Genomic DNA, 26911 nt, shown 5'->3' with positions numbered 1-26911 from the left:
ACAAGAGTATGCGCACCTTTCGTCCCAGTACCATTTATTCTGTAACTCTTAATTATCTCCAAATGTCCTTTTAGTATGCATAGGTTTATTTCTGGATCTTTTATTCCTTCTTCCTGTCTACCTATTCTTGCACTGCTATAGTACTACCATGTTTTATAACATAGGTTTATAATATCTGTTTATCAGCAGACAGACTGTTCTGTCTACACTATACTGGTTTTAACAGAATTTACTTTGTTGTCCTTGTATGCTTATTTTTAAGTGCACTCTTAATCCCCTTCACCTGCTTCACCCATTCCCCCCCACCACCTGTTTGTTCTCTGTAGTTAAGAGTCTGCTATTTGATTTGTCTCTCTTTTTCCTTGTTTTGTTGCTTAAATTCCACAAATGAGTGAAATCTTACGGTATTTGTCTTCCTCTGACTGATTTCACTTCGCATTGTGCCCTCTATCTAGATCCATGCATATTGTTGCAAATGGCAAGATTTCATTCTTTTTTATGGCTGAGTAGTAGTCCATTGTATATTTGGGGATCTTAGTTTTGATAGTGTTTTCAGATCTGTTCAAGTTCCTACCTATTATTTTAGTCAATATGTCATTTTCATTTTCCTAGAAGTTTATTTATTTGAGATTTTCAAATTTAGACGCACAGAGCTGTAGTTATTTTATAAATTTAAAAAATCATGTCCGTTGCCATAACCTAAGCATTTTTAAGTTTATTTATTTGTTTTGGGGGAGAGAGAGAGAGAATGTGTGTGTGTGCATGCGTCTTAGCCAGGGAGAGACTAGGAGAGAGAGAGAATCTCAAGCATGCTCCTTTACTGTCAGCACAGAGCCAGATGTGGAGCTCCCAAATTGTGAGGTCATGACCTGAGCCAAAATCAAGAGTAGGATGCTTAACTGACTGAGCTACCTAGGAGCCCTGTGGTTACATCTTTTTATTACAAAGCCAAATGTTTATGATGAATGAAGAAAAATATCTGTTAGGGATTTTAATACTTTTTAAAGAATGAGCTTCTGATTTATCATTTTTATTTTTGTGTTTTTAATTCATTAATTTGTTTTTAAATCTTTAATCTCTATTAGTTTGTTGGATGAGTTTATTTTTATTTTTTCTAGTGTAGTAGAAAACACTTATAAGGCTTTGAATTTTGCTCACTTCACTTTGGGTACATTCCTTAGATTTTTATATATATAGTGTTCTGAGAGATTACTTTTTAAACTATTCTTTCATTTCACTTCTCTTTTATTTATTTTTGAGAGAGAGAGAGAGAGAGAGATTGATTTTCAAGCAGGCTCCACGCTCAGCATGGAGCTTGACACAGAGCTCAGTCTCACAAACCGTGAGATCATGACCTGAGCCAAAATCCAGAGTTGGACACTTAACCGACTGAGCCACCCAGGTGCTACAAAATTTTATGCTTTCTAATAATTCATTTTAAAACACATTTTTAACAACTCTCTTGTAAAAACAAATTCTCAGATGCAAAAACTTACATTTAAAACAAATAAACTCTTGCAGCATACAGTAATACATTAACACCTTTTTTGAAAAGTTCATTAATTTTAGGACATAGCATTCTGAAAGGCTAAGATATCCTTAGATTCTAGTGGGCATTTGTATTTTATATTCCAACTTTGCTGTGTGTACAAGCAACTCTGCTTGTAAGAGCTGGATTAGACGTTTTCTTAACAGGAAATAGCATTTTTAAAAGTAGTAAACCTACTTTCCAAAATGAGTTGCTGTCTAAGGGTATCATGTTCAAAATCCAAAAGTTGTATTGGCCTTGGAAATTTGAATTTACTAATATGGGTACTGAATTCTGTTACAAAATTACTTTTTGGTTCGCTGATTTGAGTTTTTCGCTGATATGTACGTATACCTTATGACTCTAAAAAGTAAGATTACTGGGGCACCTGGGTAATTCAGTCATTTGGGCATCCAACTTCCCTTCAGGTCATCATCTCATGGGTTTTGAATTCCAGCCCCACATTGGGCTCTGTGCTGACAGCTTAGAGCCTGGAGCCTGCTTTGGATTCTGTATCTCCCTTTCTCTCTGTCCTTCCCCCTCTTGTGCTCTGTCTCTCTTTCTCTCACAAATAAATAAACACTAAAAAAAATTTTTTTTAAGTAAGATTACTATTTGACAGAATTCAAATATAATGATCAAAATCATTTCTTAAAAATGTGTAAGTATTTGGCTACACCTGTGTTGATCCAGCATAGATGAGGAAGCAAAAGTAAACTTTTATCAAACATATGTCAATGTCAAAAATAAGGACTGAGCCTGGGTGGCTCAGTCGGTTGAGTGTCTGACTTCGACTTAGGTCATGATCTCACAGTCTACGGGTTCAAGCCCCACATCAGGCTCTGTGCTGACAGCTCAGAGCCTGGGAGCCTTCTTCAGATTCTGTGTCTCCCTCTCTGTCTGCCCCTCCCCTGCTCGCGTTCTGTCTCTCTGTGTCAAAAGTAAATTTAAAAATTTTAAAAATAAAAAAAAAAGGACAGAATAAGGGCTAATGTCCAGAGAAGGGAAGAATAACTAAAATGTTTATTAATCAGAGTCTCTAGGCACTTAATAGGAACAAAAATTATTTACTTCTTTTTATATTTTGAATATTTTTATTTGATTATGTGAAAATGTCTGATCTAAGTCCCCTAAGAAATGAATATGAAATAAATATATATCAATGAAATGCAAGATTATCATACCTTTTTATAAGATTCTCAAAGATCTAATGGAAACAGTAAACTGGTTCAAATAAAACACTTAACATTAGAGGGGCGCCTGGGTGACTCTGTTGAGTCCAACCCTGGTTTCAGCTCAGGTTGTGATCCCAGGGTTATGTGATCGAGCCCTTCATCAGGCTCCAAGCTAAGTGTGGAGCCTGCTTAAGGTTATCTCTCTCTCTCTCCCTCTGCCCCTCTCCCCTGCTCATGTGCATTCTCTCTCCCTCTAAAAAAGTAAGGGACTCTTGGGTGGCTCATTCGGTTAAGCATTTGACTCTTGGTTTCGGCTCAGGTCAAGATCTCACCCTTTGTGAGATCCAGCCCCATGTCTGTCTCTGCCCTGAACAGTGAGGAGCCTGCTTGGAATTCTATCTCTCTCTCTCTCTCTCTGCCCCTCCCACCATCAAAATAAATAAATAAACTTAAGGAAATAAATTTAAATTAACAATAGAAATCTCAATAGGATTTTTATTAATTAATTTGTTTATTTTTCCTTTTGCTAATTTACCCCATAGATTGGTTTTTAATAGTGTGACATGATTTTATTCTCCATTGCAGTTATAGGGAACCATTTTTCTGTTAAAATTGGCAAAACTGCAGAGAAAAAATGGGGGTCACAGGAAGATAGGAACCAAATTATTTTCTTTTGAGACAGTCATTTGTATAAACCTGTTTGTTTTATAAACTAAAAAATATATATATCATTTTATTTAATAAATACTGTCATCAGATATCTGCTCCAGAAAAACCAGATGGCTTAGTTATTTTCTGTCACAGATGACTTTTGAGGTTGTTTCCTGATCTTAGGGTAAATTCACACACACGTACACACTTTGTCAACATGGTGTGAATAAAAGAGTACTTTGTACAAGAAGTTAGATCCCCATTTTAGTTTTGGCATTATAGCTATGACATTGAACAAGTCTTTAATCTTATAATCTCATTTGTTCATTTGTAAAAAATAAAAGACTTAAACTCTCTTATTTCTAAGGTTACTCCCAACCTTTAAAGCAATATGGTGTATGTGAAAATTTCAAAGTATTCTTCAGTGTTTTGTTTATGGCCCATTTAGTCACAAAAAGAGAGTCAAAGGATTGGAAGGATGTCTGTGGTGTTCAGTGGCACACAGAGATGCAGAAAAGGGGAAAAAAGGCTGGATGGAGGAGGAAAGAAAGGTAGGATTGAAGAGAGACGAGGTGAACTTTTTTTTTTTTTTTACATGTATCCTGATATTCATTTGGACTCAGAGTATTATTTCCTAAGAATCATTGTCCTTAAAAATACCAATATCTTGGGGCACCTGGGTGGCTCAGTCTGTTGAGTGTCTGACTCTTGATTTCAGCTCAGGTCATGATCCTAGGGTCGTGGTATTGAACCTTGTGTCAGGCTCTGCACTGAGCGTGGAGCCTACTTGGGATTCTCTCTCTCTTTCTCTCTCTCCCTCCCCCTTCCCTCCCCCTCCCTCTGTGAGCTCTGTCTCTCAAAAACAAACAAACAAAAATACCAATATCTTTTAATCTATTATAGCTGCTTTTTATCCTCAAACTTGGAGAGCAGCTCTTCTCCAAATGAAATAAATGTCAGTAGCACATTACTCTTGAACTGTGCGTGGGGATTCCCTCCCTTAAAAGAATTGCTTTCTCAGAAATATTCACACCACAAAATATTTCCAGCGAACTATTACATACTTAATGGCGTATATCCTGGTAAATGATAACGTAATTGCTTTAAGCATTTATAGTCTATTTAATTATAATATGAAAGAATAGACTTAGAGTAACAGTTGAAATGATGGTTGAAAAGTTTTGGCCAAGAGATAGGCTTGTTTACATGAATGCTATATACCTTAATAAATGAAAATGTGAAGCTCCTTATGCTGTTGTAATCAGATCAGAATTTTTCTTTCCAACATAGGTTATTTTTTGTCTGCCTAATCTGTGAGTTTATATTCTGTAGGTATAAAGTATATAACTAAAGCTATTCTGTTAATGTAAATAATCATGTGATTCCTGCTTGTGTAGAGCTGAGTAAGCTGGGGTAGCCACTAGCAATATGTGAATATTTAAATTTAAATTAATTAATATTAAATAAGTTTTCACAGATGCATTTGCTGTTCATATTTCAAGTGCTCAATAGTTACCATGTGGCTAGTGGTTAAAAAATTGGATGGCGTAGATCTAAAACCTTTCCATAAGCACAATTTTACTGCATAGTACTGTTTTAGAGATACTTATCAGCATTATAGTTTTACATGAAGGTGAAAAGAAATACTGCAAAATATAGGCTATTAATATTTTGTTACACAATAAATAAGCACATTTATGATATATATGAAAATACCCTTGCTTTTAACACACTCTAAGATTCTTTATTCTGCAGTTTGAAGATTGATTATGGTTTTCATGTGTTGTCCTGACCCTGTGGTTGAATTACGGTAGTAGTTATGAGCAGAACTATTTTTAAAGGGCACATTAGGCAGTGATATTGTGAAATTCATTACAGACAGATGGCAGAAACAAGAGAAATTGGTGTCAACTAAGAAATTGTTGAATTAGGAAAGGTGAATCAAAAATATTTGGCTTTCAGGATCTTACAGACCCTCAGTTCATACTGCCTTCTCCCCCTCCTGTAGAGTCTGTTAAACTGCTTTGTGCACCTTTTCCTGCTCCTAGTGATACATGACCTGACCAAGATTTTCAGATCATTGTTGTTCAGTGAGCCTGGAGATAGTTTACCATTCTTTCAGATTCTAGGTTTCTGATCCATGCTGAACCCTGTTTACTAAATTTGCATCATTCCTCCAGATGAGTCAGCTGACATTTGATTCTTGTCTACAGATGTCTGAGGGAGGCAGTCTTGGAGCCTACTGGTGGCCAAGCAGGAGGGTAAGAGGTAGATTAATTTGCACGAACCTTCAGTGTTTGTGGCTCAGAAAGATAGTGTCAGAGAATATGTTACCAGATAAAATATGTATTTCTTTTCAGTCATATTCAAATTCTTACACAAAATCTGAGTTTGTGGGAATTGGTATCACTAGCATCACTGTAAGATATACCAGAGGACAGTATGAAGAAGACTGTGGTTGTGAGGAAAAGCCCAGACCTTGGTATGTGAAAGCCCAGGTTTGGATCCAGGTGGCTCCTGTTGACTAGATTTGTGACCTTGGGTGAGTCCTTGAACTTCAGCTTTCTTGAAGGGAAAAAGGATTTTCACACGTATGTTCTGGGAGTTAAATGAACCCTGAGGGTGTGAGCTCTTAGCATGGTTACTGGCACAAAGAAGGTACCTGGTAAATATTTGAATCTGAGTCTTGTTTTGTTTTTAATTTGTTTATTTTGAGAGAGAGCACAAGCAGGGGAGGGGCAGAGAGAGAGGGAGAGAGAGAGAATCCCAAGCACTGACAGTGTGGAGCTCGATGCAGGGCTGGAACTCAAGAACCTGAGCCAAAATCAAGAGTTGGATGCTTAACTGTCTGAGCCACCCAGGCACCCCTGAATTGGTCTTAACTGATTTGTTGGTGTAAAACAGCAAAGTTGTGCAGTTCTGCAAAAGAAAGTAAGTCAGACTTTGCATTTTTCATAAACTGGCAGAGAAAACTTGGCAAGAACTTTTAATGCCTAGATAATTTATGGAAATGTATGCTTGTTTTCTCAAGCATTTTCTTTAAGCACTTTATAAAATGATTGTTATGAAGAAATGTCTTATTAAATCACTAGCTTTTTTTTTATCCAAACTAAGTCTTCTTTTGAAAATATGTAATAAACTCCGATATACAATATATGACTATTAATATTGGAATGTCATCTTCCTTTTTTTTCTTTGTGAAAAGAATTTTCACACTTTAATTAATTTTAGGTGAAAGTTGTAAATTACAGTTTTTCTGAATACTTGTCTCAATATTTGCTTTGTTTTTTAAAAAAATTAATGTATATGGCAGATGATAAAGGTAAAATTTGAAGCACTCATTTCAAAGTAAGCAGGAGTACATGAAAACAGACATTTTCCCAGTACCAAGTTTGTTCACATGAGTATAGAGCAAGTATCTTGGTAATTACCCAAAAAAAGCACAGCTGTGGATTTATTGTTTTGGATTAACTGTACGTTTCAAATGGGGGTGGAGCTTTAAAAGAAAAAATTTTTCCCAAGAGTATATTTTTCATCATCTGTTCCAGGTCAAGTTAATTATACAGCAGAGCTGAATTTTTTAACATGTCACTTTCTCAGAGATGTTGGCCTAGACCATCCAGCCTAAACACCCAACACCCTAAAACTGTTAACATCATGCTATTTCTTTGTCTTTTCATGTTCCTGTCTTCTCATGGTCACTAAAGTGGTCTTACTCACTTACTTAGCTCTCGTTTGTCTATTTTTATTTTTGCTTTGATGAGAGAAGGAATTTTTTCTATGTTGATCATCACCCCATTACCTTTAGTGCTTAGTACTTAAATACTTGTGAATGAAAAAAAAACCAGATTAATTCATTTTAGAGTGCCCTATAAAATGGTGTCCTCATGTATAATTGGTACATAATGTTTATGTCCATTTTCTAGAACTTACATAATTTTTGTAATTAAATTATGTGAGTGTATGTATATGAATGAAGTTCTTAGAATGGTATATGGTACATGGTCTATAAATGATACCTATTATAAGTAAAAGATTATAGATAATTAGGTCTATTTGATTTTATAACATGTGATCAGTCATACCTATACCTTATTTGATCCTGAGTCTTCAGCTGATATGCATCCCAGAAGGCAGAGACTTTAATGTTAAGGATATTTTCCACTAGGGATTTAGGGGGAAAATGTAAAATATGAATTTTGGGTTCATACATTTGCTTAAAATTTATTCAGTTATCTTTTGGGTACCTGGCATGATGGCATAAGATATGGTATTAATAGAAGCTTGATTTATAATTGCTAAAACTTGGAAGCAACCCAGATGTCCTTGAGCAAGTGGATGTATATACATAAACTGTGTCTATCGAGACAGTGGAATAGTGTTCAGCAGAAATGAGGTATGAAGTCATGAAAAGACATGGAGGAGCCCAGAATGCATATTAGTAAGCGAAAGAAGCCAATCTGAAAAGGCTATATGCTATGTATGATTCCAATTATATGACATTCAGGAAAAGGCAAAACTATGGCAACAATAAGAAGTTCAGGGGTTGCAGGGAAGAGATGACTAGGCAGAGCATAGGATTTTTAGGGCAATGAAAATACTCCATGATACCATAGTGATATATCCATCGCTGTGTCATCAAACATTTGTCTAGTTCCATAAAATGAACAACACCAAGAGTGAACTGTAATGTAAACTATGGACTTTGGATGATAATGATGTGTCAGTGTAAGTTCATCAGTTGTAAAAAATAATCACTGTGGTGAAGGATATCGGTGATGGGGGAGGCTTTGCATGTGTAAGGGTTGGGGGTACTGGGACATCTCTGTACCTTCTCCCTGAATTTTGCTGTGAACCTTTAACTGCTTTAAACAAATAAAATCTTAATTAAAATTTTTTTTTCTAAAAGCCTGTATGGCAGTTAATGCAGCGGCTTAGTTCACTTTACTGCTTATTTTTTTTTTGTAATTCCATTTAGTTAACACACAGTGTAATGTTAGTTTCAGGTGTGGAATTTAGTGATACATACAATACTCAGTGCTCATCACAAGTGTCCTCCTTCATACCCATCACCCATCTAACCCATTCCCCACTCACCTCCCTCCAGCATCCCTCAGTTCTCTATCGTTAAGAGTCTTTTTCCTAGTTTGCCTCTCTCTTTTTTTCCCCCTCTATGTTCATCTGTTTTGTATCTTAAATTCCACTTACGAGTGAAATCATATGGTATTTATCTTTTTCTGACTTCTTTCACTTCGCATACTACTCACCAGCTCTGTGCACATCATTGCAAATGTCAAGATTTCATTCTTTTCTATGGCTAAGTAATATTCCATTGTGTGTATACATACAGATCTTTATCCAGGTATCAGTTGATGGACATTTGGGCTCTTTTCCACAATTTGACTATTGTTGCCAGTGCTGCTATAAACATCAAGGTGCATTTATATATCCCTTCAAATCAATACCTCTGTATCCTTTGGGTAAATACCTTAGTTTTACTGCTGGTTTAAATGACAATTTCAGGAAGTGAAATTTATTGCTTTCCTTCCCTTTAAGTTTTCACTTATTTTGTTATGAAAATCCTATTTTCTTTCTCCCTGTTATGTATTCATTCACGAAACAGAGCTTGAACAAAACTGGGCCAGGCCCATGAAGATCTTTGTCACCCTTTGATGCCTCCTGATACCAGAAGAAAAGTTGTCACTTGGATTCATCAGTAGATAATATTTTATTGAAATAAGAATTGGATGCATTGGAGGAAAGCATTTTTAGCTGTGTAGATTAATAGTTGTTTTTTTTTTTTTTCCATTTATTTATTTTTGAGGGACAGAGCACAAGTGGGGGAGGGGCAGAGAGACAAGGAGACACAGAATCCGAAGCAGGCTCCAGGCTCTGAGCTGTCACAGCACAGAGCCTGACATGGGGCCCGAACTCACAAGCTGTGAGATCATGACTTGAGCTGAAGCTGGATGCTCAGCCGACTGAGCCACCCAGCCTCCCCAATAGTGTTAATGCTACCCCAGTTATTTCTTACTCTGCAATAGCAGGACTTGTGGGGTAGGAGGAAGTTCATACTCTAAAGCCATCTGGTGATGAATCAGCGAGCCGATTGCCGGAAGCATAAGGATAGACTGCCCTTAACATGTGTTTTAGCTCCAATAATTACATACACTGATGATCATTTACAGAATAGCTTTTCAGTCATCTGAGTTAAACTGCTCTTTGCCATGGATTATGTTCTGTGTTACTTCATAGTTCTGTTGTAGTGTTATTACATATCCAGTACAGTGTTGTCTGTCTCACAGAATTCCAGTAATTAATAGCACTCGGATTCCTGCCATTAGTCCTCAGCTTTAAGTGACTGGAAGCAACATGTTTCAATATAAATAAACAAAAGCAGTAAAATATCTGGAAGGTTGAAACTTAGAAGTGTAGTTGAAGCTGTGTGTTCTGAACATCTGTAGTTTTTTTTTTTTTAATTTAAATCTTAAATATTAGATTTTTTAGTACATTTGTTTCTGAAATGAGCTAGAATCTAACAGGAGAGTCCATTTTTAAAGCCAGTAGTAGCTGTCAGGATCATGGAAACCAGACTGTGATTCTGACCTCCAAAGATCAGGGCTTTAAGCTTTTGTCCAGTTGCTGCTGGAAAGAAACCTGTGTGACAAGGAGATGAAGAGTATGCAGGAGGCACCTGAAGGCAGGGGCGGAAACTACGGTTTCATGACTTTGATTGTAGTAATGGTTAAATGATTAATTTCTCACCTTCTGTCCCTGGACATTTCCATGTTACCACCTCAGGAAGATTTGCCACAGCTTCAGAACTACTCATTCATTCATTAAAAATAGCTTGTCAGGGGCACCTGGGTGGCTCAGTCGGTTGAGCATCTGACTTCAGCTCAGATCATGATCTCGTGGTCCGTGGTTTCGAGCCCCACGTCGGGCTCTGTGCTGACAGCTCGGAGCCTGGAGCCTGCTTCAGATTCTGTGTCCCTCTCTCTCTCCGCCCCACCCCTGCTTGTGCTCTGTCTCTCTCTCTCTCTTTCAGAAATGAATAAACATTAAAAAAATTTTTTTTTTTAAAATAGCTTGTCAGACACTCACTAGAGGTGAAACAGTGGGCCGGGCTCTGGGGATACAGAGGTAAAGAAACATGACTGTAGTTCAGCTCTGCACTGACTTGGAAGAATACCACGCCCAGTGTCACCATCCCCGTCCAGGGTAATGACAACCTCCTGTTTGCTCAAGCATTACTTTAGACTTACCTCTCTCATGGTATCTACTAACCAGCATTCCCCGGGGACTGAGTTCCTTGTGGAATGCTACCGTTTTTGTTTTGTCTTTGTGCACCCTAAATGCCCAAAGTGCCCGGATTTTGCATGTTTCTCAATAAATATTTACTGAAGGAACTGGTGATGGAAAAAGATTTTTCTTGTTTTCAAGAGATAATCTACTAGAGACATTATCATATCGTAGTACAGTATCATTAATGCTATAAATTATAGTTTAAATAACAGCATAAGAGATGTTTGAAAAGTATTGTAGGGCTACAGAGGAAAGAATGGCTTACTCTGCCATGGGAATAGACTTACAGAAAGGCATCTACTTTGTACATTGTCACACACTGAGATTTCTTGAATGCTACAATTAAGCACAGAAGATAGAGACTAATGTAACATTGTATCATGTCTAGTTTGCATTTCTAAGGCTCTAGGCTTTGATAATTGTTACAGTGTTAGAAAAGTCCGTGAGGATTGCTGGTAAGGGTGATGGAAGAGATTTGAGTTGTGTTTTCATTTTGTTATTCATTTTAAATGAAGCAGATTGTATCTATTTTTCGTTAATAGGCTTTCTTTAAAAAAAATTTTTTTTTAATGTTTGTTTATTTTTGAGACAGACAGAGCATGAACGGGGGAGGGGCAGAGAGAGAGGGAGACACAGAACGGGAAGCAGGCTCCAGGCTCTGAACCATCAGCCCAGAGCCCGACGCGGGGCTCGAACTCATGGAACGTGAGATCGTGACCTGAGCTGAAGTCGGACGCTTAACTGACTGAGCCACCCAGGCGCCTCTCATTAATAGGCTTTCATGTTTATAATTCTTAAGTGAAATTTCCTGGAATTTTTACTGCTTGTAATTAAATCTCTTACCTGTTTTTCATATCCAGAATATACATACATATTTAGTGTTTTGTTGATTTTTCATAATTCTGTGTAAAACTCCTCGGACCCTGGATTTGTTTAGCTTTTTAATCTAAACCTAAGCCATACCTATCTGTGTTAATTATATGTTTCATGGTTAATGGGTCAGCATACACCATATGGTCTAATCCCTGAAACATTACTAGTAGCTTTAGGGGCCAGTCTTGTAGGCTTTTATATTTCTCATTAAGTTAAATTCTTGTATTATACTAGATAGCAAATAGTAGTGCTAAAAGAAATAGTAGGCAAAAAGAAATAGAAAACTAAACAAATAAGCCTTCACTAGGTCTCCAATTTAAAAACAGAGTAATCAAAGCAGAGAGAGGGCTTGAGTGGATTTTTTTCCAATTACATTTTTTTTAATTGTGGTAAAACATACATAATGTAAAATATATCATTTTTTAGGTGCACCATTCAGTGACATTAATTGCACAATGTGTATTATGTATAAAATGTGTATTATGTATGTGCATTCACAATGTGTAACTGATACCACTATCTATTTCTAGAACATTTTCATCACCATACTAAACAAAAACTCTCTGCCTGTTAAACGGTAACTCTCTTTCTTCCCAGCCTCTTGTAGCCTCCATTCTCCTTTCTGTCCGAATGAATTTGTCCGTTTTAGGTACCTCATAAAAGTGAATCATACAATATTTGCCCTTTTGGGTCTGGCTTATTTCACGTAGCATAATGTGTTCAGAGTTCTTTCATGTTGTAACATGTGTTAGAATTTCATTTCTTTTTATGATGCAATAATCATTGAATGTACAGATCATATTTCGTTTACTCATTGCTGATGGACACTCAGGTTGTTTACACTTGTTACCTACTGTGAATAATGCTGCAGTGAACACTGGTGTGCAAGTTTCTGTTACTCCATACTTTTTAGTTCTTTTGAGAACTAAACGCCCAGGAGTGGAACTGCTGGATGTTCAGCTTTTTGAAAAACCACAGCAGCTACACCTTGTTACAGCCCCACCAGCAGTGCACAAGTGTTCAAGTTTCTCCATACCCTCGTCAACACTTGTTATTTTCATTTTTTATAATAATGGATCACACACATTCTAATGAGCGTGAAGTGGTATGTTATTGTGATTTTGATCTGCATTTCTAATGTTAGTAGTCTGGATATTAATCCCTTATCAGATAAATAATTCGCATACATTTTCTTCCCTTCTTTTCACTGTTTTGATAGGGTCCTTTGATACACAAAAGCTTTGAATTGTTATAACGTTTGATTTATCTCTTTTTTTCTTTCGTTGCCTGTGATCTGGTGTCATCTTTAAGATACCATTACCAAATGCAAGGGTTGTGCAAATTTCCTCCCGTTTTTTTCTTCTTGTTAGAATTTTGTATAGGTTTAGATCTGTGATCCATTTTGAGTTAATTTCACAGATGGTTAGGTAAGTAGCCGACCTCATTCTTTTTCATGTGAATATCTAGTTTTCCCAGCACTGTTTGTTGCAAAGACTGCCTTCCCCAGTAAGTGGTATTCACACCCTTTTCAAAAATCAATAGTCCATCTATGTGACAGTTTATTTCTGGGCTCTCTGTTGTGTTTCATTGGTGTATGTATCTGTCTTTATGACAGTGTTTTAATTATTGTAGCTTTGTAGGAAGTTCTGAAATCAGGAAATGGGAACATTTCAACTTTGCTTTTCTTCAAGGTTCTTTTGGTTGGTCACAGTCCCTTGAAATTTCACATGAATTTTAGGATGGATTTCTCTATTTCTTCAAATAATGTTGGGATTTCCATAAGGATTGCATCAAAGCTGTACTTGGCATTGGGTGGTCTTGTCATCTTAACAATGTTACATCTTCAAGTTCATGAAGACAGTGTTTCTCCATTTATTTAGGTCTTCAAAAGTTTCTTCCATCAGTGTTTTACATTTTTCAGTGTGCAAGTCCTGAGCCATCTTGGTTATTTTTAATCCAAAGTATTTTGTTATTATTGATGCTGTTATAAATGGACTTTAAAAAAAATTTCCTTTTCATATTGTTCATTGGTAGTAAGTAGAAGTGCATTTGACTGGGTTTAGATCCTGCAACTTTTCTGATTCATTTCTTGCCGTAAACAGTTGTTGGACCTTTTTTTGGAGGGGGGTAATAATCTTAAGTTTTTTACATATAAAATCATTTCATCTTTGGATAAAGATGACTTCACTTCTTCCATTCCAATTTTGATGCCTTTAATTTCTCTTCATACCTAATTACTATGGCTAGGATTTCCAGTACCATATTAAATAGAAATGATGAAAGCACTCATTCTTGTCTTGTTTCCAAATTTTTTTAATTTTTTTAATTTTTTTTTTTTTCTTTTTTGAGAGAGACAGGCAGAGCATGAGCAGGGGAGGGGCAGAGAGAGAGGGAGACACAGAATCCGAACCAGACTCCAGGCTCTAAGCTGTCAGCACAGAGCCTGACGCAGGGCTTGAACTCATCAACTGTGAGATAATGACCTGAGCTGAAGTCAGATGTTCAACTGACTGAGCCACCCAGGTACCCCTTGTTTCCAATTTTAGGGGTGCAGGTTTCAGTCGTTCATTATTGAGTCTGATGTTAGCCCTGGGATTTTCATACTTGGCCTTTATCATGCTCCTTTTTTTCCCTAGTTTGAGTGGTTTTTTTTTTAATCAGAAAAGTTTTGAATTTTGTCAAATGCTTCTTTGTGCATCAATTGAGATGATCATGTGAGGTTTTTTCCCCTTATCCTACTAATATGGTCTATCACATTGATGGGTTTTCCTATGTTGAGCCATCCTTTTAATTCAGGAAGAACTTCCACATTGCTGTGGTGTGTAGTCCTTTTAACATGCTACTGAATTGAGTTTGGTAGTGTTTTGTTAAAGAGTATTGTATCAATATAAGATAGTCTGTAATTCTCATAATTTTTATATTTATCTTTGGTATCAGGTAATGCTGATTTCATAGAATGAATTAGGACATCTTCCCTCCTTTTCATGTTTTGGAAGAGTTTGAAAAGGATTGGTGTTAATTCCATTTTAAATGTTAGGTAGAATTCACCAGTGAAGACATCTGGTCCTTGACTTTTTTGTTGGAATGTTTTAATTACTGATTCATTCTCCTTACAATAAATCTATTCCATTTTTCTGTGTCTTCATGACTCAATCTGGTTTGGTGGTATGTTTCCAAGAATTTGTCCATTTTGTTTAGTTTATCCAGGTTTTTTTTTAGCTTACAGTGCTTTATAATATTCTCTTACAGTCCTTTTTTGTTTCTCTAAAATCAGTAATGTCACCATTTTTACTTCTCATTTTAGTGATTTGAGTCTTCTCTCTAGCCAGACTTTTCATTTGTTGCTCTTTCAAAGAAACAGCTTTTGTTCTTACTGACTTTTCTGTTGTTCTTTATACTATTATTTATCTTTATTTTTTATTATTTTCTTCCTTCAGCTAGCTTGTGTTTAGTTTGCTCTTTTCTCATTCCTTAAGGTATTAAGAATAACAGGTTATTAACAGTTTAACAGGTTATTAGTTGGAGATATTTCTTTTTTAATGTATGCATTCACAGCTGCAAATTTCCCTCTTAGCACTGCTTTTGCTCTGTCTAGTAAGTTTTAATATGTTGTGTTGTCTTTTTTTTTTTTAATTTTCTTATGTTTATTTATTTTTGAAGAGGAAAGAGACAGAGTGTGAGGTGGGGAGGGCCAGAGAGAGAGGGACACACAGAATGTGAAGTAGACTCCAGGCTCTGAGCTGTCATCACTGAGCCTGATGCAGGCCTCAGGGCTCGAACTCACGAACCACGAGATCATGACCTGAGCCGAAGTCAGACGCTTAACTGACCGAGCCACCCAGGAACTCCTCCTGTTGTGTTTTTGTCTTTACTTGTCTCAGTGTGTTTTTCCATTCTCTCATGATTACTCCTTTTACCAGTTGTCTAAGAGTATGTTGTTTAATTTCTACCTATTGAGAATATTCCTGTTTTCCTTCTGTTACTGATTTTAATTTCCTTCCATTGTGATTGGAAAAGTTGTTTTGCAAGATTTCATTCTTTTAAAATATGTTTAAGTTTTGCTTTAGGCCTAACATAATGGACTCTCCTGGAGAGTGTGCTTTGTGCACTTGAAAGGGATGTGATTCTGCTGTGATTGAATTGAAAATTGCATGTATGTCTGTTAGGTCAAATTGGTTGATAGTCTTGTCAAGTCTTCTCTTTATTGAGCTTCTATCTACTTGTTTTTGTTTTATTGATGAAAGTGGGGTATTGAAGTTTCTGACTATTGTTCAGCTGTCTGTTTTTTTTCTTTTAATTCTGTTTATTTTTACTTCATATCTTTTGGAGCTCTGTTGTTAAGTGCATATATGTTTACATTTATATGTCTTGCTTTATTTAAGTTCTTGTAATTATGTAATGTCCTCCTTTGTCTCTTGTAATCTTTTTTGTTTTAAAGTGTATTTTTTTTCTGATGCTAATATAGCCACTTACACGTTTGGGAGGGGATTACGAATTGCATGGAATATCTTTTTTCATCCATTTAAACTTTTTGTGTCCTCGTATGTACAGAACCTTTTTTGGACATTATATAGACAGATCCTGTTATTTAGCTGATCTGTCTTTTTCTTCCTTTTAATAGAATTTAATACATTTACTTTTTTTTGTTTTTTTTTAAGTAGACTTCATGACCAGCATGGAGCCCAGTGTGGGGCTTGAATTCATGACCCTGAGGTAAAGACCTGAGCTGAAATAAAGAGTTGGACAGTCAACCAACTGAGCCACCCACACACCCCAGAACATTTACATTTTATGTGATTTCTGAAGGATTTACCTCATCACTCACCTGATTATTTTTTGTATTCTCTATGTTTTGTATTCTCTATTTTTGTTGTTTCTCAATTTCACCACCCTGCCTGCTTTTTGTATTTAGTTGATTTTTTGCTAACATGCCATTTTGATTCCCTTCTTTCCTTTCCTATATGTTTATTTACTTATTTTCTTAGTGGTTACCTTGAGGATTACAAACAGTACCTTAAATTTGTAATAACCTAATCTCAATGATACCACCTTAATCTCAAGAGTATACCACACTTTGCTTCTATACATCTCCATCTCTCCTCTTTTATTTTATAATTGTAACAGATTAAATTTTTACATATTGTATTCCTATTGACATAGCTTTATAATTATTGTTTTATGTATCTGTTAAATCATATTGGAAAAAGAGAAAAGTTACAAATCATATCAAAAGTATGGTCATCCTGGATTTATACTTCCTTGTGTAGTTATTTTACCTGTGTTACTGCTGATTTTTCTTAGGGTTTCTAGTTACTGTCTAATGTCTTTTTGTTTTAGCCTGTAAGTCTCTCTTTTGCATTTTTTGTAGGCCAGTCTACTAGTAATGAACTCCATCAGCTTTTTTTTTAACTGGAAATATCTTCATTGTGATTTCATTCTTAAAAGATAGTTTTACCAGATACAGAATTGTTTGTTGACGGTCTTTTCCCTCCAGACTTTACAAATAACACCATCCCACTGCTTTCTCGCCTCCGCGGCTTATGAGAAATCAGCTCTTAATCTTATTAGGGATTCATTGTACATGACAAGTGTCTTTTTTTTGATGTTTTCAAAATTGTCTTTTTCTTTCAGTTTTGACAGTGTGAGTATAATATAACTGAGTGTGGACCCGTGTGAGTTTATCCTGCTTGGAGTTTGTTGAGCTTCTTGGATGTGTAGTTCTATATCTTTCCTCAGGCTTAGGAAGTTTTTTGCCCCTATTTCTTCCCCTTTTTTGGGACTCCTTTTCTGGGACTCCTGTAATGTATATGTTGGTATATTTGATGATACCCTACAGATCCTTCAGGCTCTGTTTATGTTATTACTTCATTTTTTCCTTTCTAATTCTCACACTGGGTACTTCAAATTGTCTTATCTTCAGATTTGCTGATCATATTTCTTCTTTCTGCTCAAATCTGTCAAACTTCTCTAGTGACTTTTTTCATTTTCTGTCATTTGTCTGTTATGCTCTTGGTTTTCTCATAGGTCATTTTAAGATTTCCCTTAGTTCTTTGTTATGTTATACATTTGAGACTGTTGATTTAATATCTTTGACTAATAATTAGAACATCCAGGCTTCTCAGGGGTGGTTTCTGTCCATTTTTAACCCCCGGCAAGTGAGCTTTCCTGTTGCTGCTCTGTATGTATAATTTGAAAACTGAACTGGACAGTTGAAGTATTATATTGTGGTAAATGTGGCAATTTAATTATCACACTCCTTTGAGATTGCTGAATCTTTCTTGTTGAGGGCTGAAGCCAGCTGTTGTTACTTTTCCAAACTTGTGTGTATTCCTTGTTGTGTGTGGTCACTAAAGTTATGTTCTGTCATCTCTGTGGTCATCCAGTGACCTGATAAGAATTTCCTGAAATACCTGGCTCCCAAAAGGGGAAAGAAAACGAAGCAACATGCACGCACTGGCTATTTCCTTGAAAGATGCTTCAGCTCATAAGAGTTGAAGCAGCAGTGATGGCCAGCACAAAGGCTAAGTGATAAAAAGCAGCAATCAGCAACCAGAGCGCACAATCCAGTGTTTGGATGACAAAGTCTTTATTATGTATCCTGGTTCCGGTGAGCCACACCAGAAATGCAAGAGGCTGTCCACAGGTGACTTCTTGCAGCTTTTGGAATGGGAAATGGGATGGCATCTGCTACCATGCGAAATACTGAAGTTTAGCAGCCTCTTCAAGCTAGACATCAGAGCCCCAAAAGAGTTACTTCAGATGGTTCTTAGGAGTTCAGTAGTTGTTTAGGTGGAGGAATGGATTCGTGGAGCTTCCTATTCCTCCATTTTTTGTGGTATTCCTAAGTAGCTTTTATAGAATTTCTTACCAAGGTAGAAGTGCTATGCTTAACCAAGGAGACGAATACATAGAAACCGCAGATTGAACAGTGAAACCACCTAAACCATTTTGTTTAGTTCCTACAAAATCTGCAGGGTGTTTACTGTTTACAGTGTGTTTATTGGGGAATATTGCAGGATTCTTCTATTGGAATCTGAACTGTTCCACAGAGGAAAATAGTAAACTAATGATGTTGGCTCCCCATCCCCCTCCAAAAAGTGAGATTGCATTTTCTTCCATTGTATGATTTTCCAGTTGTTGGGGTCTTTGTTACAATAAGCTAAGAGCTTTACCTATAATTTTTAGTTCTGTAATATATAGCAGCCTTATGTTTCATTATACAAATAAATATTATCATCAAGAAAAGAGTAAATTGGGAATAAAGAGACAACTAAAACAAAAACCTCGTTGGTATATTAATTCAAAAACTATTCAAGTGAGTGCATTAGACTGTGAATGTACTTACTAAAAGATACTGTATTTTAGTGAATTATACTCAGTGTGCATTATACTCATTGGTGAAAGAAGTCAGCCCACATTTCTCAGTGGCTTCAAACAACATTCATTTTTATTTTTTGCTCACGTACTGTTGTTCAGCTGGAGATTGGATGATATATGAGCACCTGACTTCAGGTTGTACATGAGGCCCATGTCTGTTCCACATGTTTCTCATTCATTTTGAACCAATAGGCCAGCCAGGGCATGCTGGTTTTTTAGTGATTGCAGAGATTCAAGAGAGCAAGCCAACTGACCAAGCACATTTGAGCCTCTACTTGCCTCAGATCTACTAACCATCCTATTGGCCCAAACAAGTCATGAGTCAGAACCCAGAATTATGCTGTGGGAAATTATACCCACCTCTCAGTGGAAGAATTGCAGAGTCACAGGACAAAGGTTATAGTTTGTGGTAGAATTTGTGTAAGAGGGCCTGGGGCTCCAGTCTTCAAAAAAGTCAGTGATCGGGGCGCCTGGATGGTTCAGTCAGTTCAGTTAAGCATCCAACTTTGGCTCAGGTCATGATCTCCTACTTTATGAGCTCAAGACCCGTGTCAGGCTCTGCTGACAGCTCGGAGCCTGGAGCCTGCTTCGGAATCTGTGTCTCCCACTCTCTCTGCCCTTCCCCTGCTGTACTCTGTCCTCCTCTCTCTCTCACAAAAATAAACAAACATAAAAACTTTTTTTAAAAAAGTCAGCAATCCTCTATACTATTCAGACTTTTGATCCCAATGAAAACTATTCATGCTTTGAGAAAGTGTTGTAAGAATTTTAATCATTGATCTATTAAATTTACTTATCTAAAATTGAAATATGTCTGAAATAAAGACTATAGCATTTTTAATTTTATGAGTAAGCCATAATTTATGGCTTTAGGGTATTATTTGGCAGAAAAGATTAAGGGGAGAGGGAGAAAAGGAAATGAACATTACTTAAGTGCCTCTCATATGCCAAGTGTTATCAGATACTATTTCTGTGTCTCATTTTCTCTTTAGATATTGTCACTTTGGTTTTTTTCCTTTGTCTGAAGTTCAGAAACATTTGTTGTTACTTTTTTTTTTTTTTTTTTGTCATTTTGGGTGGTTGTTTTTTTTTCTTTTTTTTTTTTTTTTGAGTCACCTAGAAAACATGAGGGACTAGGGTTTTAACTCAAAAAGTCTACTCCATCAATGAAACAGAGTAGAGAACCCAGAAATGGACCCACAAACGTATGGCCAACTAATCTTTGACAAAGCAGGAAAGAATATCCAATGGAATAAAGACAGTCTCTTCAGCAAGTGGTGCTGGGAAAATTGGACAGTGACATGCAGAAGAATGAACCTGGACCACTTTCTTATACCATACACAAAAATAAACTCAAAATGGATGAAAGACCTCAATGTAAGACAGGAAGCCATCAAAATCCTCAAGGAGAAAGCAGACAAAAACCTCTTTGATCTTGCCTGTAGCAACTTCTTACTCAACACGTCTCCAGAGGCAAGTGAAACAAAAGCAAAAATGAACTACTGGGACCTCATCAAAATAAAAAGCTTCTGCACAGCAAAGGAAACAATCAGCAAAACTAAAAGGCAGCCAATGGAATTGGAGAAGATATTTGCAAATGACATATCAGATAAAGGGTTAGTATCCAAAATCTATAAAGAACTTATCAAACTCAACACCCAAAAAACAAATAATCCAGTGAAGAAATGGGCGAAAGACATGAATAGACACTTCTCCAAGGAGGACATTGAGGTGGCCAACCGACACATGAAATAATGCTCCACAGCACTCATCATCAGGGAAATACAAATCAAAACAACAATGAGGTACCACCTTACACCTGTCAGAATGGCTAACATTAACAATTCAGACAATGACAGATGTTGGCGAGGATGCGGAGAAAGAGGAGCTCTTTTGCTTTGTTGGTGGGAATGCAAGCTGGTGCAGCCACTCTGGAAAACAGTATGGAGGTTCCTCAAAAAACTAAAAAATACAACTACCCTAAGACCCAGCAATTGCACTGCTAGGTATTTATCCAAGGGATACAGGTGTGCTGTTTTGAAGGGACACATGCACCCACATGTTTATAGCAGCACTATCAACAATAGCCAATGTATGGAAAGAGCCCAGATGTCCATCGTGGATGAATGGATAAAGAAAATGTGGCATATATATACAACGGAGTATTACTCGGCAATCAAAAAGAATGAAATCTTGCCATTCGCAACTACGTGGATAGAACTGGAGGGTATTATGCTAAGTGAAATTAGTCAGAGAAAGACAAAAATCATATGACTTCACTCATATGAGGACTTTAAGAGACAAAAACAGATGAACGTAAGGGAAAGGAAACAAAAATAATATAAAAACAGGGAGGGGGACAAAACAGAAGAGACTTATAAATATGGAGAACAAACTGAGGGTTGCTGGAGGGGTTGTGGGAGAGAGAATGGGCTAAATGGGTAAAGGGCATTAAGGAATCTACTCCTGAAATCATTGTTTCACTATATGCTAACTAATTTGGATGCAAATTAAAAAAAAAAAAAAGTCTACTCCAAAACACGTTTTCTTGGCTCATCCAGAAACTCTACAGAGAAACGTAACTGCTGTCACATCTGGTCAAGACCTTGAACATATTGTCAAACCCAAAGTCTTCTTTCCCCCCTCCCTTTTGAGGAATCTGAGCTGAAACCTATTTCTGGTCATTGAGGAAGCTCTCAACCAGGTTTCAGTTTTATCCATGTGTTAAGTGTCAGTATTACTCTGTGAGTAGTAAAGGATCATTGGAATTGAAGGGCCACTGAGAAAGCTGTGTTATTGAAGGAGAGAGCCCTGTGTAAAAATTGAAAGGCCCAGTAGCTCTTTGTAATATCTCATTCCCACCCATTGTTGAGAAGCTAGAAGAAGACTCAAGGCCATTGTGCCACTGCCAATGAATAAATACCCCTCATCTTGAGGATTATGTTTATTTTTGTTTTTCAGAAAGTATGTATTCTTTTAGGTACCTTTCAAGTGTCATTGAAAGTCAAAACAAAATATATTAAAAGCCATTATTTTTATTTTATGTAGTTATGTACAGTTGATCCTTGGACAACGCACAGACTAGGAGTGCCAACCCCTGCACAGCCAAGTCCATGTATAACTTTTTTTTTTTTTAGAGCTTCTTTCTTTATTTTGAGAGAGAGTGGGGGAGGGGCAGAGAGAGAGGGATAGAGAAAGAATCCCCAGCGGGCTCCACGTTGTTAGCACAGAGCCCTACCTGAGGCTGCAGCTCACAAACCTTGAGATCATAACCTGAGCTGAAATCAAGAGTTGGATTCTTAACCGACTGAGCCATCCAGGCACCCCAGAAGTCCATTTACAACTTTTGACTCCCTCCAAATGTAGCTATTAATAGCCTATTGTTGACCAGAAGCCTTATCAATAAGATAAATTATTAATATATATATTTTCATGTCACAGGTATCATATATTCTTACAATCAAGTAAGCTAGAGGGGTGCCCGGCTGGCTCAGTTGGTAGAACATGTGACTGTTGATCTCAGAGTTATGAGATTGAGTCTCATGTTGGGTGTACAGATTACTTAAAAAAAAAGCTAGATAAAATAATATTAAGAAAATCATAAGGAAGAGAAAATATGCTTACAGTACTGTATTTATCAAAAAATTCACATATGAGTGGATCCATTCAGTTCAATCTCATGTTTTTCAAGGGTCAACTGTAATTATTGTTGTATGTTTGTATTGTAGGATTATGTATTATGTATTTGTATATTATGTAATTGTGTTTGATATTATCTAAATACCTAAAACAGTGTTTTTGTAGCATATGAATAATGCTTATGTAAAACTTTGATTTTGAAAATGTTATATTGTTCCCGTTGCCCATGTTTGGCTCTGGTGTGTGTGCCACTTATATGCTGTATTTAGATTGGAGGGGTTTTCTTGGGTAAAATTTTTTTGATTCTCTGTTGACTTGGCCAGGAAGTACACATGCAGTGCTAAATGCCCGTTTGTCAGAGAGTAGACGGATGAAAAACCAACCACATCTCCAACATGGAGTTAAGTGGATGGAAGATTAAAAATCCACATAAATTGACCATATCAAGGGATAAGCTGAAAGTGGAGTAAGACTTGATTGTTTCAGCTTTACAGAAGGCTCTTTGCCTGTTTTGGTGAAACCCATTGTTTCGTGTATATGTTGATAAATTTATAATATATGGGATGTTTACCTTCACATAAAGTTTTACATTTTATAGGATTTTGTTCTAATGTATGGCTATATTTCTTATTGCAGAATGTATCATTTCACTGTAGTTTGCTTCTAATTAAATTGTAACAATATGCCATTTCATGGAAAAAATATTTGCAAGTAGTAGTTTCATAAAAAACGGTTGAGTAGATACTATTATTATCACCGTTTTACAGAAGAGGAAACTAAGGGACATGAGATAAATAACTTGCCCAAGGTCAAGTGTTGGAACCAAGAGTCAGATTCTTTATCTGTTAGTCTGACTCCAAGATTTAGGTTCTAAATGACATCACCATGTTCTCTAGGATAGTAGTTCTCAAAGCTCAATCCACAGGCCTCTGGGAGTTCCTGAAACCATTTCAAAGGTCACAAGGTCAAAGCTATTTTAAAAATAATATCAAACATAATTGGCCTTTTATATTGTATTGACATTTGAGTTGCTAGTATAAAAAGAGTGGTGGGTAAAGCTGCTGGCTTCCAGCAGAGATCTAGGCATTAGCACCAAATTATACTAATAGTAGTTTACCGCCATGCACGTGCAGTTAAGGGAGGAGAAAAAACCAGTTTCACTTAAGAATGCCCTTGATAGGGGCACTTGGGTGGCTCAGTCAGTTAAGCAGCTGACTTCAGCTCAGGTCATGATCTCATGGTCTGTGAGTTCGAGCCCTGTATCGGGCTCTGTGCTAACAGCTCGGAGCCTGGAGGCTGCTTCAGATTCTGTGTCTCCCTTTCTCTCTGCCCCTCCCCTGCTTGCACTCTGTCTCTCTCTGTCTCTCAAAAATAATAAACATTAAAAAAAATTTGTTTTAAATGTCCTTGATAAAGTGGTAAAAATGGAAGTCACATCTTTTTAATATTCTGCAGAAGTAATTAGAAGCACATGTAAAACACTTACGTTGAATTCCAAAGTACCATGGTTGTCTCAAGGAAAAGCATTTGTGCCATTGTTTGAGTTGTGAACTGCACTACAGGCTTGTTTCATGGACCAACTTGTTACTTGAAACAACGACTGACAGATTAATGGTTTTGTACACTTGAGTGTTTGGCAAACAAAGTAAGCCTGTCGCCTCAAAGAAAAGAATTGGTAGTAGTTTTTTGCCAATAAGATTTGAGCTTTCAAGAGAAAATTAGAATTTTAGAAACCTTGGTTCTGCCACCATGAGCCTCACAGCTACCCAGTACTTGACTTTTCTGAGAAGGTGAGATGGGTGATAAAGTTAGCAGATGTGATGTTTTAATAATAAAGTGAACATGTTAACCTTTGGGAGACTGTGTAACTCAGGGACAGTGTTCCCAAGATCCCTTCCGAGCTGAAGATGGGTATTTACATAACACACTATAAAAGTGTTAAGATTTCATATTACAAATAAATTTCAAGAAACTACCATTATTGAAGTTTTGATATTAGTATCAAAATAACACTACAGTTATTTGAGAAGACTATTAAATTACATTTCCCTTTTCTAACTATCTGAATGAAGGCAGGCCTTTAAATATTTCAAGTTCAACAGTGTACTGACAACAGATTGAATGCAGAGCAAATGCAAAAATCTATTATGCTAGACATTAAAAAGATTTTTTTTAATGAAAAAGATTTTTCATTAAAATGTTAGTTTATTATAAATGAATTAATCTTAGTTGCTCAGTTTTCATTGTTTTTATATGGTAAATATTAATATATATAATCCACATAAACAAAATGCTCTTTGGGTTTTTTTTTTTTAAGAGAACAAAAGCCTAAGAATTGGTGCTGTAGAAAAATGTACTAAGAAGGTGAAGTACATGTGAGGAGAGAAATTGAAATTGCATCTTTCTGAAAGTTCTTTTGGTGGTTACACTTAGTTGACTAAGAAGCAATTTCTTTAGTTTTTATTGTTCTTAATTAGATCTCAAATGTATTCAAATGAACTTAGTCTTTCTTTCTCAAGTCATAAGTTAGACATTTAAGTGTATAATACTCCTAGTGTTTACTGAGGTTAACGTGAAAATAATGTGATCATTTACTTGAGGATTAGACCTTTATTATAAGCTGTGCTCAGAGCCTTTCAGGAGTATGATAAATGTTTATTACTTGACTACTTAATTGCATAATGTCTTTTAAAAAAATTTATTTTAATGTTTGTTTAATTTTGAGAGACAAAGTGCGCACGTGCAGGCATGCATGCGTGGGGGAGGGGCAGAGAGCAAGGGAGACACAGAAACCGAAGCAGGCTCTGGGCTGGGCTCCGAGAGCCCAATGGAGCGCTCGAACCCACAAACCCATGATTGAGCTCAGACACTCAACCGACTGAGCCACCCAGGCACCCTTTGTCTGTCTTCTTAATTGAACTCTTCGCGGAGTCTGTGGACATACTTTACTAACGAGAATTTGGTAGATGTGCCATGTCTGAGGGCCTCTGGATGGTCTGTTTACTTATAGTAGGAGCAGATGCAGAACCAAGTTCTATTCTTAGGCCTGCCTGAAGGGTTTGGTGAATCAATACCAAAGCTAAATATCTGAATGTATGTTTTTCTTGAATATCTCTGCAGGATGACGTAGCTTTGCCGAAGACTTAGAAGCTAAGCAGAAAATGAGCTTAACATCCTGGTTTTTGGTGAGCAGTGGAGGCACTCGCCACAGGCTGCCACGAGAAATGATTTTTGTTGGAAGAGATGACTGTGAGCTCATGTTGCAGGTAATTGCATCAAACTTCTGTGCCTCCACTCAAAACCCGGGACTGGTGTAAAATGTGTCCACTCAGAACCTGGGACTGTGTATAAAATGTGTCCACTCAGAACCTGGGACTGGTATAAAATGTTTTTCTGTTCCATTGGAGAACAACACTACATGGATTTGAACTTTCTGACCCTTCCTCTTTTAGCTCCACCTATCAGTTTAATTCATTTTTTCCCTCTTGAATCCTCTAAAAATAAGTTGTAAGTCTTGGGGAATGTATTTTCAAAAGTGAGAGCTCAGAGTAGAGTTTATTCTTAAGTAAGAAGTTTCACATTACATACTTCAAAAATAAGACTTGTAAATAATTCATAAAATTAGCATAGCATGAAGTAAAACTGAATTTTAATCACAGATGTTTCAACAACACTGAAAGTAGTTTCTCTGTTTCTTTTAGAGATGTTCATTGAGATACCTTTCAGTAGTTTGAGCATAATTAAAGATTGTTGGTATTTACTGCATTATGTATAAAGGAGTTACTTTTAAAACATACTTTGAAGATATCTTTGAGTAAAGTAATTAGCAAAAGAATTGATCTCCAGAGTTTTGAGAATTTGGTTATTTTAATAAGTCCCGGTACTTTTTTTTTTTTTTTAACAATTTATTTATTTTTGAGAGACAGAGAGAGACAGAGCACAAGTAGGGGAGGGGCAGAGAGAGGGAGACACAGAATCTGAAGCAGGCTGAACTGTCAGCACAGAGCCCGACACAGGGCTCAAACCCACAAACTGCAAGATTATGACCTGAGCTGAAGTCGGACGCTTAACCGACTGAGCCACCCAGGCGCCCCAATAAGTCCTGGTACTTTTGAATAAAGTCTTATCCCCTAATTCTTCCTCCTTTTTTTTTTTTTTTTTCTTTTGGTTTTGTTTTGTTTTGTTAAAAGCCTTAAGCAAATACTTAGAATAGAATTGTTTATTCTGTTAGCCCATTGGTTCTTAACTGGGGCAATCCTGTCTTCCCCTGCCCAAAGGACATTTGACAATATCTAGAGACATTTTGATTGTTACAAGTGATGGGAGGTTGGAGGTGGTTGCTATTGACATTTAGTAGGTAGAG

The 26911-nt window shown here is 36.7% G+C and overlaps 1 protein-coding gene across 10 annotated transcripts in view; it reads left to right on the top strand.

Moving 5' to 3' along the window:
- Nucleotides 1-26911, top strand: part of CEP170 (centrosomal protein 170) — a 125331-nt gene that overhangs the window by 7995 nt on the left and 90425 nt on the right. For all 10 annotated transcript variants that reach the window (XM_053209291.1, XM_053209290.1, XM_053209289.1 and 7 more), the window contains exon 2: nucleotides 25669-25814. In XM_053209291.1, coding sequence (XP_053065266.1) covers nucleotides 25710-25814 — 105 coding nt within the window. In that variant the 5' untranslated portion in view covers nucleotides 25669-25709. The remainder of the gene's footprint in view (nucleotides 1-25668; nucleotides 25815-26911) is intronic.

The sequence above is a fragment of the Acinonyx jubatus genome, chromosome E4 (assembly GCF_027475565.1).
Source record: "Acinonyx jubatus isolate Ajub_Pintada_27869175 chromosome E4, VMU_Ajub_asm_v1.0, whole genome shotgun sequence".
In the NCBI taxonomy this organism is placed as follows: domain Eukaryota; kingdom Metazoa; phylum Chordata; class Mammalia; order Carnivora; family Felidae; genus Acinonyx; species Acinonyx jubatus.
Note: the sequence above shows the minus strand (reverse complement) of the source record. Positions and strands in the feature narration are given on the sequence as shown.